The sequence below is a fragment of the Perissodus microlepis genome, chromosome 14 (assembly GCF_051167445.1).
Source record: "Perissodus microlepis isolate ML-2025 ecotype Zambia chromosome 14, ASM5116744v1, whole genome shotgun sequence".
Lineage (NCBI taxonomy): Eukaryota > Metazoa > Chordata > Actinopteri > Cichliformes > Cichlidae > Perissodus > Perissodus microlepis.
Genome location: NC_140474.1, coordinates 2,191,201 through 2,206,962, shown reverse-complemented (window position 1 = coordinate 2,206,962; position 15,762 = coordinate 2,191,201). Strand labels below are relative to the sequence as shown.

General features: G+C 45.1%; 1 protein-coding gene across 1 annotated transcript in view; it reads left to right on the top strand.

The window, feature by feature from the left end:
• Positions 1-15,468, top strand: part of timm50 (translocase of inner mitochondrial membrane 50 homolog (S. cerevisiae)) — a 33,553-nt gene extending 18,085 nt beyond the window's left edge. Inside the window, exons 6-11 of the mRNA XM_084950416.1 lie at positions 142-261; positions 4,082-4,186; positions 4,403-4,501; positions 12,398-12,554; positions 12,756-12,862; positions 12,939-15,468. Of these exons, the coding sequence (XP_084806542.1) occupies positions 142-261; positions 4,082-4,186; positions 4,403-4,501; positions 12,398-12,554; positions 12,756-12,862; positions 12,939-13,037 (687 nt within the window). The 3' untranslated portion in view covers positions 13,038-15,468. The remainder of the gene's footprint in view (positions 1-141; positions 262-4,081; positions 4,187-4,402; positions 4,502-12,397; positions 12,555-12,755; positions 12,863-12,938) is intronic.
• The last annotated feature ends 294 nt before the right edge of the window (positions 15,469-15,762 follow it).

Here is a 15,762-nt window from a genome sequence, read left to right as displayed (position 1 = left end):
CATGACAATCAAACAATTAAGATCTGATTAAAGTGAAGACCCAGCTTTAGTTCAGCCAGTTGAACTATTGCATTACCTGTTTAGGACTTTTAGAGGCTCTCTGTGACCTCGTCTTTGTTTGTCTCTCGTTGATGATGTCAGATGATCATCGAGCCCACGAGCCCGAAGCTGCTCCCCGACCCTCTGAAGGAGCCGTACTACCAGCCTCCTTACACGCTGGTGCTGGAGCTCACAGACGTCCTGCTGCACCCGGAGTGGTCGGTACGTCTGCTTCTCCGAGAGCTTTACGGCCTTTGTAGATTATAAACGGTCCAATGGGAAGCTGGAGGGTAACACTGCAGCAATCCCACTGAAACTGAACAGAACTAAAAACTGTTAAAGTTAAATTAGTCAAGTTTTTCCAACTTCCTTCAGAACGTTATGAAGGTGAGGAATCAGCAGGCAGAAGAAGCATGCTCTGTCAGAAGAAGCATGCTCTGTCAGAAGAAGCATGCTCTGTCAGAAGAAGCATGCTCTGTCAGAAGAAGCATGCTCTGTCAGCCCTGCAGAGGTGTGAACTCGGAGCAAAGCAACAACGTGGTGTATTTGATCCTTAACAACCAGCCCCACAGATTATAATCGGTCAATTACAGATACCCCTGATCCCAGCACCTTATCTGTATAAAGTAGACTTGTAGTCAAGACCGCCTAAACCAAGACAATACCAAGACCAGAGGGTATCGAGACCATGACAAGTCTAAAACAGACCGAGTCAAGACCGAGACAAAAGTCTTTAAACTGCAGCCAGATGCTGCTTCGTTTACGGGTGTCGGGCATATTTATGTGTTTTTGCTTTCGCACAGCCCTCCTCACCGCTGTCCACTGTCTCACTCACTCACTGAGAGGACAGACGCCCGCTCCACTTGACTGTCGCGTCTCTCACCCTCTGTTTTTCACATAATGATATTATCCTATATCCTCGCATGTGATTGGCCACAATATGGAAGGATTGGAGTAGAGATGGACCAATCCGATATTACGTATCGGTATCGGTCCGATACTGACCTAAATTACTGGATCGGATATCGGAGAGAAATAAAAAATGTCATCCGATCCATTAAATATCAAAAAAAGCACCTCACAAAACTTGCGACACGGCGTAACTCGGCTCATAACCGCAGCACGTCGGAGCAGTGTGGTCACGTGATAGAGCGGCTGTGTGTGTTTGTAGCCTGCTAGCAAACATTTCATCTCCGAGGAAGTTTTCCCAGAGAGAAGTAAAGCAAGTGTGTAAGTTCATCTCTGAATGTTTGTAAAGCATTCCAGCATTAAGCTTAACAACCGATATATGGAGCGACTGCCTCTCTCTCTCTCTCTCTCTCTCCTGCTGCTACTTCAATCGTGAAACTGATCAATGATCAGCTGATCGGCTTTTCTGTCGTGAGTCCGTCTCTCTTGTTTGTTTTTGTCTCACTTTGCGCCAGAAAGAGGAAACCAGCGGCTGAACAACAGCAGCACGTTTAAGCTTGATAAGCTGTTGTTAGAATGTATTTAATATTACTTTCTACACCAGGATCTTTTTCTACGCAGCTGACGGCTGGTAACTGTGCAGGGGCGGATCTAGCAAAGTTTAGCCAGGGGGGCCGATAGGGCATGAACAGGGAAAAGGGGGCACAAAGACATACTTTTCTTTCTTATTCTCATTTAAAATGTCGAGCTTTTAATAAATAATTATCCGAATCTTACACCCAAAGTTTTAATCTGATGTAAATGTATAGAAGTCCATTACTGTATATAGTAACTGTTAAGTCTAATAAACCCTAGTAAGCTATAGTACTTTTTCCTTTGGGAAGATACCATCTGTGCAGTCTGCAGTTCTGTTGAAGAAAGATGTTGAATCTATTTAATTATTCTTGAAAAAGAATTTATTTCTGTGAATTTTTTTCACCCTGCATCAAATTAAAGTTGATTACGTCGATTAAGCATCATGAGGAAGAGGCTGGTTCCCTATTTTCTTTTGCTGGGAGTTTGCAACCCTATTAGTTAGGTTGCTTAATATTTCTGCTAAGTACTCTTTAAAATACCAGAATAGGGAGGATGGAGTAGGTTTAAGTTTATTAGATTGATCAGTGTTGCTGATCTATGAAATATTTTGGGTGCAGTGTGTTTTGTTTTTTGTTTTTTTACATACAGGTATAACAGAATAGCTTTAGTGTTGTTGTTTTTTAACTTGAGTATGAACTTATACAAAAAGCAGCAAGATATTAAAAAAACGTTTTATTGATTAAAAAACACACTATATCGGATTCATATCGGTATCGGCAGATATCCAAACTTATGATATCGGAATCGGACATAAAAAAGTGGTATCGTGCCATCTCTAGATTGGAGCATAGCTGAGCCACTGTGTGAGAGCTGAGCAGCGACTCTCTCCCGACCACTATGTCGATCTGAGACAGCAAGACCGAAACAAGACCGAGACCAAAGTCCGTCGAGACATCCAACTCTAGTATAAAGCACACCTGTCCACCATGGGTAAGACCAAAGAGCTCATCATAGACCTGCACAGCTGTGTTGGGCTACAAGACCATCAGTAAGAAGCTTGGTGGTGTGATCATTCAGAAACGGGCATCAGCACAAAGTTAGCGGCCATCCAGGTCTTTATGTCTTTAAGACATTCCTGCAGTTTAACTCATTGGTGTGTGTTATCTGGCTTCATGGACAGATAGAGCTGGGTGTCATCAGCATAGTGTCACAGCGTGTGTGCTACGTCTTCTGATGGCGTCTAAAAGACACGTTGATGGTTTGGAGGAAGTCATCACTGACGTTTACTCAGAACGATCTGAACTGGAGATGAAGACTAAATAAATATCAATGGTACTGAGAGTAGCTGTAGATAATGTTTTCTGATGGGGCTTTGGAGGAAAACAGGAGGAGAGAAGCTGCAGAGAAGCGTGTAAGACTGCAACTCTGGATCGTCACGTTTTGGAGGGTCTAATAAATTTAGCCAGATTTCTAGAAAGGAGACCTGCTGCAGCCAAAACGGGATGGATGCTGTGTTATCCCTGTGACAGACCTGCGACCTGGCCAAGGTGTGCCCCGCCTCCCACCCTGAGACAGCTGGGATAGGCTCCTCCCCCTGTGACCTTGAATTACATAAACGGAAGAGAATGGATATTAATTGTTTGGCCAAATAGCGTCTCAGGAGATGAACTCCATTAGTCGCTTTAATGGCACGTGCAGCATTAAAACGTCTTCTCCTTTTGACAAGTGGCCGTTCGCCAACAAAGAAACCAGAGTTAGAGCTGTGGTACGTAGCTTCCTGCTTCCACGGCTCCTCACCTGGTGTTTTTTAGAAAGCTGCTGCGAGCTTGTTTGGCCTCTTATTGTCCTCGTTTCCTGTCCTCGTTCCCTTAAACTTGAAGCACACAAAGAGCTACAGTGAACTCCTCAAGACTGAATAATCCTGAAATGATCCTTTAACAAACAGGTTACAGTTCAGGAGAGACAGGTGGAGGATGTGCTGGAGGCGTGTCCACCACCTGTCCGCTCGTCTCAGTGTCTGCTCCTTTTCACTCGTGTAAAACAGGCCTCTTACCTGACAGGTGCGCAGCAGCCAACACCTGCCGCCGGTTAAAGCAGGCAAACACATTCACCTGCTGGACCGTGTCAGCCTTCCTTCCTGTTACACACACACACACACACACACAGGTGATAATGGGACAAAGCTTGTTTTATCTGTTTAACTCAAAGCAGCCTGAGCGACGAGGTCACGACCTCTGAGCGTGCCCAGACAGTGGCTGTCAGATCTCCTTCCTGCAGCTGTCGGTGCCTCACGCGTTCATACTTTTGCAAAACGATTCATGTAACCTTTATTAATGACTCTTTTCCGGTCTCACAGACACTGTGTTGTGTTGTATTCTTAACAATATATGTGATAAAACTTTATTATGATAAACAGAGAAACTCAGAAAGGGAAACAAACTGCTCGCGTCCACCAAAGTGCAAAAAAAGCTGCAGGACTTTGTTCGTGATGAGCAGCAGCTGGAAACCCTACGCTTCAATCCAGATGTGTTTAAACAGCTGCTCTTTCTCTCTGCAGTTGGCAACAGGTTGGCGCTTTAAGAAACGTCCGGGCATCGATTACCTGTTCCAGCAGGTGGCGCCGCTCTACGAGATCGTCGTCTTCACCGCAGAGACCGGCATGGTGAGCGTTTCAGCAGCTGCTCATAGAGACAGCTTACAGTTCCCTCTCCTGCTGCTCCCACACGAGCCGTCAGGTCGGCCCTCTTTAATGGGATCGTACCACTTTGAACTCACGTGGGGGGAGGAGCGTGTTTCTGTCTTATTTACTAATCTGAGGCGTGACGACACATTAAATCAGCTCTTTGCATCCATGCTTTGTGCTTCCTCTCGTGTGCAGACGGCGTATCCTCTGATCGACAGCATCGACCCTCAGGGTTTCGTCATGTACCGTCTCTTCAGAGACGCAACACGTTACGTGGAGGGACATCATATCAAGGTGTGTGTGTGTGTGTGTGCGGTTACTGCTGAGGTGTTCGTCTGTGTGGTGTTATGTCAGCCTGACATGACAGAAATATTGACTTAAAGGACACTAACATACATTTAAAGGTGTTTTTGACCAACAAACCTTTGCTCTTGAATAATCTCATGTTTCACATCAGTGGTTCAAAAACTAATTTTTTTTACACATTTAATAATAAAAAGTGTCAAAGTTTGAGATTCAGTTAAAGAAGTGTTCAGCTTGTGTTAGATAACTCTATTCATGTGTTAAACGATCTTCAGTGCTGATTTCTGGATTGATGTTGTTACGGGTTGTTGAGGGTGAGCACAAAAAACAACACTGGTCCAGAAGAGCTTCGGTCAAACAATGATTTTAATGAACACACGCGTGGGGAGATGAACACTGCCCACCGACAGCATCGATCTCCAAATGGTGGAGCATTACTCAAACTCTTATAGCCACTGTTGACCCCCACCTAGTCGTAAAAGCCTAAACATTCACATTTTCCTAACTCCTAACGAGCCTGACTTGTGGCCTTGGCTCCCTGTTTCGTCTGCCTTTAACAGCGGCGGGAGTGAAGCTCCCGTGGAATGTGCTCCTCTACTATCAGAAAAAGCAAAGTCCTGACTCTGCAAACAGTATTTCTTATACCTCAGCAGTATAATGCATCATAAACAATATCATTCATTCACAATAAATCAGCAGTCCAATGTAATACCAATCAGTTTAACAAATGTAATAGTTATCACCTTCTTCTAATTCAGGAGAATAATGCAAACTAAAACTACATAATAACCTCACAATCATTAATCAGGGGCATAACGTGGCATAAGATAATATTATAATCTCACAATGTAAATTTTAAAACGAGACAGCGCCCCCTCTGTGAAGGGCGGGGCGTGACGAGTTTAACTAAAATCATCCCAAAGCATCTCGTTCGCTTCTTAAGTCGACTGTTAACAGTGAAACACGTATAACTAACGTAGTCTTTGTTCCTGTTGTCTTCCTTCATTAATTAAAACGCTGAGGTGTCCGTACACACTCACTGTGTAGTTTATGGTTCGTTGACTGGTTCTTATAGAGCTGCTCCGCTCCAGGTGAGGTCAGGGTGCTGTGGTCGTTTAGTTTCTGATCCCCGTTACCTGCAGCAGTGAAAAACACTCCAACGATGCCTCCTGTCGTTGGTGTGTGTTATCATGTTACCAGTGTCGGGGTAAACACTGATAACATTTACATTAGCCGTCAGTACCTCCGCACACGGTTTCTACCTGAAGGTCAGACCAAAGAAAGTTTTTTAAACCCAGTTTTATTGTTTTATTGCTCTGTGTAATAAAAGCGTCTCTGCTCAGAAACGGGTCTGAAACTGAAATGAGCCGCGAGCCTCTGCTGACACTGCCGTCTCATTGGAGGACACTTTAGTGTTCAAGTAGTACAAAAACAAACAAGGAAACGCCCACAAATATTTCCTAAATTGTAGCGTTTTGTTTGTTTGTTTTGTAAATTTTAAATATTGTATAACAAAACAAAACTGCAAACGTGAACACATTTTTTTCCTCCCCCTTAACTAACTGAAGCCTTGAAGCGCCAAATAAACCCATCGGTCGTCTCTGTCCGTCACACACGTGGCGGCACTGCTGCTGTCATTGTGTTCGTATTTAACACAACCCAAACGTGACATAAGTGACTCTCACTGAGCTAACACAGCCTCAGCAGGTTTGTGCTCTTTGCTCATGTCGCTTCATATTCAAGCATTTAAAGAACTTATTTCAACATTGGACTCAACAACAAAGAAATCCTCCGAACACAAAGAGTCACTTCAAGGGTCAAACTGAGTTCTATTTCTTCACATTAATATAGTTTTTTACGACACCGTGGTGGCGCCTGCTAGTTTCTATGCTGCGGTCTGCTGTAATGGTGGAGTGGCAGAGAGGGACGGTCAGGAGGGCCAGCTCTGTCCTGGACTGTCCGCTGAGGTCCATCGAGCAGGTTGGGGAGGAGAGGATGTTGTCTAAGCTAACATCCATCACGGACATCACCTCCCACCCCTGCATGAGACTGAACACGGAGCAGCTCGTTCAGCAGTAGGAAGGAGGTCGTTCTTACTGCAGCTGTCAGACTCTGTGATGCAGCTTAACATGCTTTTGGTCGTCTTACTCACCAGGCTGTTTGTTTACCGTACATTTTATACAAATCTCTGTACAATTTTCTCAATTTTTCTATACATATTCTGTACATTGTTACCTGTATATACGAACTTTGGTTGCTTATGTTTATAGGACCACCTTGTGTCTTCCTTTTCTATTTTATTTTCCCGTGCTGTAAGCGCTCTGTAGCCGAGATTTCTTATCCGTGGGATAATAAAGATTATTCTATTCTAGGGGTGACGTGGGCCACAAGTGGCCCCTGGGCCACGAGTTTGAGACCCCTGCTCTAAGACAGTAACAGACTGAACCAATTAAATAATACAGTAAATTACAAAGTTAACAAATGGCTCAATTATAAATACACTGAAACACATTTTCTATACAAAATACAGAAAGAATCTGAGCGGACATATTTCTGATAAATCCAAGTGAAGCATGAAGTTTACAGTTAACAACATTGTTCTATGCCCACAACAAAGAAGCATTCGTTTCTTAATCGCCTCTGTTGCACCACCAGACCAAACTAATCGATAATCCACTACTACTGCCTGATCAGGTTTGGTGTCCAAACTTTTACTTTCCAGCTACTTCCAGAAGATGAAACCGTGAGCAGGACGTTTAAGTTTCTAAACTCTGTTACAGCAGCTCGGCGGTGCTGCGTTACCCCCCGTGTCCTCGCTCCATGTTCGCCTTCTGCTGCACAAATTGATTTCTCCTCCTCCCCTCGCTCTCCCTCTCAGGCCTCATTAACCTTCTGCTTCCTTTCTCCCCTCTTCCTCTTATGTCACCTCCCTTTCACCCTCCCTCACCCCACTTTCTTCGTCCTCCTCCTCCTTCTGTCTCCCTCCAACTGCCATCTCTGTGCATTAAAGAGCTGGGTGGAGGCTGGAAGGAGCTGGTTTAACCTACTTCCCAGAGCAAAGACACACTTTACCAGCTCATCTCCATAATGCCAAGACAGGCTGAATGCAACAGATGCTGAGAGAGAGTTAAAGTGCTGTATATGGCAACAAGAGAAAGTTATTAAGTCCCTGTGAAATTAAAACAGTTGTTTAATGATGCCTGTGGCTGTGCTTTTAGCAGCCGTGGACGAGTTTGATCCAAACAAACACCATCAGGCTTCAAACAGACATCACAGAGTCACAATCTGAAGTCTGTTTTCTTTTCTGTAACTGGAGAAAACTTCAAAAAATGTATTTTGGCTAATTTTCCGGTTTTGGTTCCAGTTTTTTCCGAGTCCCTCAGATTTAGGGGAAATATTTAGCTCCGATCAGTCTTTATGGATGCTTTCGTTTGTCAGGTGGATTGTGAGGTTTCTCCCTGTTAAAAGGGTTTTTTTCTTCCCACTGTCGCCAAGTGCTTGCTCCACAGGGATCATCTGACTGTTGGGGTTCTCTTTGTATCATTTAGGATATTTACCTTACAATAACGAGCACCTTGGCGGTGCTTGGTGCTTTTTAAATAAAACTTAAAAATGTAATTATATTTGTGCATCGTCTACATTAGTTATTATTTTAGCTTTGTTTCTTATTCCGCACCTAAAAATGAGCAAAGCTGCTCTGCATGGATGCTTGATCGCTGAGTTGGAAAAACAATGGCTGTCTTTTGATTTCAGAGTATAATCTGGGTTTGTGGCGAACGTTCGGTCTAATGAGGCGTACTGATCCTGTTCTACCAGCTGTTTTATTCTCCACTGTCTGATATTCCTTCAGGAATATTAAACTAACACCACAATGAGATAATTACCTCAGCGTCAACCCTTCCTCTGCCTATTGTTGGCTGGCCTGCATCCGAGCGTCGGCTGCTGGCCTGAAGTGGATCAGACGTCTTATTATTTGTTGGCTGCTGCCGGATAAGAAACGCAACAGTTGGATTAACTTCGTTATTTTTAAATCATTAATTTTAAGCCTGATGTTTAGTTTATATATGCAAAACCCCAAATCTGGAGGTCTGCAGACACTAAAACACACTGAAGGGATCCCAGCTCTTGTATTGGTTCACGTACATGTGCACGCTTCTCGCTCTAAAAATGACCTTAATCTGTTATAACAAACTCAGAATACATTTAACATTAATATAAAGTACATTTCACTCATTAACTCAGAAAATATCCCAATGAAACCACAAAGAGCTGCTCAGAGTAACATTTTTAAGCACAGAGTTAAATAATAAACTTAATGCTTTTTGAATTTCAAGGATATTTTATTGTTTCAGTAAATATTTAATCAGCCAGTCACATGTAGACTCAAGAAGTCATTTTTATGGAGTTACCCAGCCTGAAACGAAATACTGTTTCTCACCAGCCTCTGCAGTGCAATAAGCAATACAGTTAAAAAGAATAAATACAGTTTAAAAAAGGCAGTAATGAACTGCAACAATAGTTATGGTTAAAGTACATGTAGAGCATATAACCACGCCCAGGAAGACCTGCTGAAGTTCAGACTGAGCACCAGAATGGGAAAGAAATGTGATTTTAGTGACTTTGAACGGTGCAGAAACTGCTAATCTGCTGGGATTTTTCCACCAACCATCTGAGTTTACAGAAAACGGTCCAATTCGAAAATGTCCTATGAGCAGGAGTTCTCCGCGAGAAAATGACTTGTTGATACCAGAGGTCAGAGGAGAATGCACCGACAGCTTCGAGCTGGGCTACAGCAGCAGAAGACCACAATGAGTGTCACTCCTGTCAGCTACGAACAGGAAAATGAGACGACAGCTCACACAGACTCACCAAATCTGGGCAGCAGAAGACCGGAAAGACAAACCTGGTCAGAATGTGGCTAAACCTCATGAAAGCATGGATCCATCGTGCCTGTGTCACCAGTTCAGGCTGCTGGTGTGATGGTGTGGGGTTATTTCCTTGGTGGACTCTTCTCTCCTCAGTCCTGAGTGGCTGCAGAATAAATCACCACGTTACAAACTCAGATCATCAAACTGGTTTCTTGACCGTGACGTTCACTCAAACATCCACAGTCACTTAATCTTAATCAAATAGTCATTTTTTTATGATGTAGTGGAGTGGGAGGTCATAGACGTGCAGCAGCTGTGTGACACGTGTCATGTCGAGGAATCTGAGACATGAAGAATTAAAACGGCTCTGAAGGAAAAAGAAGGTTCAACCCGGTACTAGCTAAGTGTGCCTAAGTATTGGCCCCACTGTTTCAGTCTGCATGCTGGTCCATCAATAACAGGACAAGCGGACTCCTCAAACTGATGCATCTGCCAACTACTGCAGTGCCCCAAGACATCAGAGGGAGAAGATGTTGGAGAGGAGGAGCCATCCAGCTCGAAATGACCCAAATAAATGTTTTGGTCTTTTTCAAGACCATGCAGTGGGCGGAGTCAGGCTCTGATATGATTGGGATAAGTAGAATCTTACTGTCAGCTTGCAGTACAGTACATAATACATTTACCTAAACTGTAGTTGTGAGTGTGTGCAGCATTTTGTCAAGAAAAACATGTTATTTTACGGTCACTTTGACTTTGTTATCAGTTACATGCACTGTCATTGTTTCATCGTTACTTTATTAGTACAGTTTATCATCACTTTAATTAATCTATTGTTGTTCTCTATCATTCTTTCTATCTGCTTAAGATGTTGCAAATGGTATCCAAATTATTGTATTCACACCTCTCGAAGCTGTGGGTCCAGTAGGGCCTTCTACATTCACTTACACACAGATTCAGGCCCACACCAACATGCACATAGAGAGTCATGTAAAACACGCACGTTCACTCCCGCACGTATTAAGAACAGGGAGGTCGTCTCAGGACAATCTCTCGGTTGGACACACAGTCTCACAAAGTTGCACAACATATCACACACTTGTTTGTCTCTAAAGTAGTATCGGATGTCTATATAAGGGGAACTTTTTGAACTGTTATCATTTCGAGTAAGATCTAACTGTGATGTCATCAGGGTAATATAAGGATGGGGAGCGGTCTGCTCGAGGAAGATTGTAAGATTGCTGTTGCAAGTTTCTTCCCACACTGTACTGTGTGTTTTAATAAAATAATTTGTGTTGACCCACTATGGACTTCCAGTCGTATGTCTCTTCCTCAAAATTCGAACCACGACAATTTCTTAGCACTTCACCGGCTCTGTAAAAATGCTGCTGCCCAATTTGCCGAGAACATGAGCCGAGGGTCTCGCAGGAGGGAGTCACGCTGGTGTTTGTGAGCTTCTGTGACGGCAAAGTTTCCTCTGCTGGACGCTGCACAGCAGTAGATGTCATTCCTATTTCTAATCTCCCAACGGAGAGGGCAGCCACAGATGGCGCCTGCCAATAACATCGCACGGCAGATTTGACGAGAGGAATTTTCATACAAAGACGGAGAAGTGCGGTGCTGGGGAAGTTGTCGGGGCGCGACCTTTCATTGACGTAACTGTGTGTGTGTGTGTGTGTGTGTGTGTGTGTTAGTTAACCCCCAACCTGGAGCAAACTCCTGCTTTAGTCCCGTCCAGCTGCCGTTCTAGAGTGAAGCCAATGTTTCACAGTTTGAATCGACAAGTATTTAGAACATTCAACATGACAGGCTTCAGACGGCTTTTATTGGTTACATGGCATCATAAGAGCTCTAATTAAGATCAGAGACCATCGTTGTCAGACGTCCACGCCATGTTGCTCTATTGCATCTTCTCTACACATACATTCATAGTCATTATTCATGTACCTGAAACGAAGACGAAATGCACAAACAATATGTGGAAGAGGGAAAGGAGCAGCCAGGTGTCGACTATCAAATGCACTGATTAACTGATCATCTGAAAGCTCAAGCTTCCCTATAAAAGCAGAGGTTTGGGCAGTTTGCAGGTCTGCAATCAGCAGTGATCTTAGAGAAGCGTCTGCTGAGGGAGGGCTACGAGGCCATTTCCTTAACTGAGGTTTACAAAGGCTGAATAAACCACTTCTGGAACAGCGTCCTTCAAATGGATGATACCAATGTGGAGAGGTTTGTCCTCAACTGCAGAGATCCAAACTCCGCACAAACGCCTCATACCGACAGGTGGACGAGGGATGACGATTTAAGCACTTTGCAGTCGCTGAGTTGAGCCAGGCAGTAAATCTCCAACAGAATGGCTGAAAAAGAAAAAGTCCAGACTGGCCAGCCTGCTGACACCTTCAGAGAGCTGTGCTTAGATCCACCGTTCAAATCTCAATGAACTGAAGCAATGCTGGAAAGAAGAGCAAAATTCCTCCACAATGGCATAAAAGACTGAGAAGGTCCGATTCTTCAGTGGCAGCTTGATTCCTTCACACAAACACAACGTGGAGGAGAACAGCGGCCTTCTTTCATCAGCTGTGAGGACGTGGAGGATGATTGGGCCACAGACAGAGTCCCTCTCCATCTGTCTCACTCACACACGTCGGGTATTCATTCCTTGTGGGGACATCTAATTGAAATAATGCTTCCCCTCGCCCTTTACCCTAACCATCAAAAGTGAATGCCTAACCCTGAGCCTAAACCTAACCATAACCCAGTTGTAACCATGGCACCAAAACCACATCCTGAGTCTGAAAAATACCTACACACACACACACACACACACACCAGCTGGGGCTAGCAAGTGTTACCTTAAGGGTCATTAAGGTAATTTGATGAGGCATGAAAGATCACCAGTGTCAACTTTAGTCGGGCTGGAGTGATGGAGGAGGCGTTTCTCTCATCAGTCATCGAATTAGTGATTTTATCTGCAGCAGGAGAGTAAACGTGTGTGTGTGTGTGTGTGTGTGTGTGTGTCTGTTAGGATGTGTCGTGTCTGAACCGCGACAGCAGTAAGGTCATCGTGGTGGACTGTAAGCGGGAGGCGTTCAGCCTGCAGCCTTTCAACGGCCTGGCTCTGAAGAAATGGGACGGAAACTCTGAGGACCGAACGCTCTACGACCTCGCCAACTTCCTCAAGAGTAAGACGCACGGCGAGGCGTTCAGGGACCGTCCTGTCACCCAGCCGTTCTTTAATTTAATTTGTTTTTGTAGTTGACTTCTGCTTCTTGTGTTCGTCAGTGCATCCCTCTACTGTCACTAAGCTCATATTTGATTGGTTGACCTTGCCGTGTTTCCTGTCTGTTGTTGTTTCACCTCCTCCGTCTCCGCCTCTCCATCAGCCATCGCTATGAGCGGCGTGGACGACGTGCGTTCGGTGTTGGAGAACTACGCGCTGGAGGAAGACCCCATCGAGGCCTTCAAGCGCCGACAGGCTCAGCTGGCACAGGTAGGAGGAGAAATCAAACGCACCTGTCACAGGTTTCACCTGGAACAGCTTTGACTCTGTTTTCTCTGCCCGTCAGGAGGAGGAGCAGCGTCTGTCCGAGCTCTCCCAGCAGAAGAAACAGGGACTCTCGATCGGCTCCATCGCCTCGCGGTTTTGGCGCTCCAAGCAGCAATGAGCCCCACCCCCTCCCCTGCTCGCTTTCCACCTATCACTCGTCCGAGGTGAGGGGAGAGAGAGGAGGGGAGAGACCCGTGTGCTGCAGGCGAACGGTCTCCGCCGTCACGGACGTCTCAGTGGGCGGGGCTGTTGCGCTGGACCGGAGCTAGGACTTTAACTGGCCCTGCACTTCCTGGTTTTTGTGGAGGTGGGGCCTCATCTTTGTGACACCTGATGCATTTTTAAGCCTCTGATGGAGAGGATCCAGGTCGGTCTAAACTCTGGTTGCTGGTGGTTGGAGGCTGATCGGGAATCAGCGCTGCCGTCGCCACTCCAGCTCCGGTCGCCTCGCCACTCGCTGGATCTGACCTGAGATCAGCTGTCATCTGCCACACTTTGAGAATGTGTATTTTATTTTCTATTCCTGTGTGTGTGTCTCAGACTGTGCTGTTGGAGGCGAACGTCACATCATGAATATTGTTTATAATGATACAAATAAACAATAAGTAGCATTTATGAGAGTTTGGTGAATATGTCAGAGCGCCAAGCGGCGTCGGGCGCTGTGGCGTAGACGAATATGCGTCCAGGGCGTAACAGCGAGAGGGATGAGGTCTTTCATTTCCACAGAGGTTGAAGTCTGATGTTCTGTCTGTGTGAGCACATCCTGGTGGATGAGACGTGACTCTGAGGAAGAACAACAGACTGTTTTGGAGGAGTGGAGGAAATCTTGGCGACAGTGTTTGGCTCGGGGTGGCTCACCTGTCGTACCTGGTCTGGTCCTATGAGGGCTTCATTAGATCAAACTAGATCACGTTAGCTTGCATAGCTCAGCAATATTAGGCCACCAGCAGACGTGTTCGGGAACACGTCAGAGAGCCTGAAGTGTTGACCCGACCTGCCACCCTGACTGAACATGTGATCGATCCACAGAGATCACCTCCACGTGACGAAGCTACCAAAGATGCATGCCGAGCCACGCCTGGTTCTTATGCTGTACACAGTTGTGCAGAAGTCTTAAGCAACCCCTCATTTCTCTCTATTTTGCTTCCAAGCAGTCAGACTTGTCATTTTTCACAAAGAATCCTCCTCCAGCTTTCTGAAGATCCTTCAGTGTTCCCTCGTTTCCAGTCCAGTCCTCGTACCTGACCATTTTCAGACGTTTTTCTTTGTTTCCATTTAACTCTGACCTCATCACTCAGGCATCATAAAGGCTCCGAGGTAAAGTCGTTATGTCTCTGCACATAACGACCTGCCAGAATCCATCTTAAATTTTATCTTCAGGCTCTTTGATGAAAGCAGCCTGTCACACAAACCGATGATTTATTCTAGTTTCTTTAGTTGAATCTGTGAAAAATCCTGAAGATAGTAGTTTGTCATAAAATGTCATTTATGGACCAACAATGGATTCTCTGAACTATTAGCAGAAAACCTGGCGGATCTCGCACGGAGTGCAGTGTGTCCTTAAAAAATTTGAGGAAACTGGACAAAACAAGTGTTCAGCCTAAAAATCACAGAGCCTTCAGCTGAACCATCCAAACTACACAAGAACTGGACTGAAAATCGGTAACAACAGGTCAGAAGGAGCGATGAGTCCAAATCTGTGGCGATATGTACAGAGGAGGTCCAACAGTGAGGCCACAGTGGAGGCCGGGTCTGGATTTCAGTCAGTGACGTTCGATTCATCAGTTTTAACAAAGTACCATCAGACTGAATTTGATCCTTCTGCAAAGCCTGACCATGATCCCAACGCAGTGAAAGCGCACAGTGGAGCCTCCTGCAGCGTAGCATTACTGAAGCAGTGTGGGGTCATCCCGGCAGAGCAGAACAAAAACAGAAGAGCTTTGAGTGTCCTTCAAGAAGCCTGGAGAGATTTTACAGCCTGTGCTGGAGAGTACCGGGCTGTGGAGTCGACCACAGCCCGGTACTCTGACTCATCACCCCTCCCGATGCATCCAACCACCGTGCATCCATACACAAACACTGCATGAAGCTGACGTGTTTCCAGCGTCAGGCGGCTGCTTCAGGACTGAGACGGTCTGACTCGAATGTTTAAACATGCATTCGTGTCTTTACCTGTTTCTGCCTCATAGAGACCGTGTTTCAATAAATCGCTGCACTTGGTTCTCATTTTCCTGCAGAGTATAAAGATTAGAGGAGAGGCGTAAGACCTGCGCACGGCGCTGTACACGAGTCTGATGCGGTGGCTCGTTCTTGGCTTTAAACAGCAGCGTGTTTTACAAAGAGGACGACGTGCTGCATTTCTGGTTTACACTCATTTAGGAAAAAACAAAGACTTTCAGTCAGATCTGCTGCAGATAAACCGATGATTGCCGCCCTCCGAGGCCTCTGAGTTTTATTCTTTCTCCAGAGCAACGAGTCCAGAGATCATTTGTCTCAATATGCATGTTGATGTAAACTTACCATTGGTAATAAACCCAGAATAAATCAAACCGACCAGCGTGATGATGTGTGGATTTTCCTGTTTTTGTTCGGTCTTTTTAAAGTGTAAATCGGTGGAATCTTTGGCGTTTCAGTCTATTCAGGCTCATAATATGAATCATTTTAGGTTTTATAGTTTTCCCTTCGCTGTTTACAAGCTTTGAATTTTCCCTCTTCTAATGAGATTCTGCTGGTTCAGGATGCTTCCCTCTAACAAATGCATCTGAAACATGCTGTTATTGAGCGCGTTGGACAGAGGAGGACACGGCCGGGATGCTTTTGATCTTCTGGCTGCTCCTCGGGCT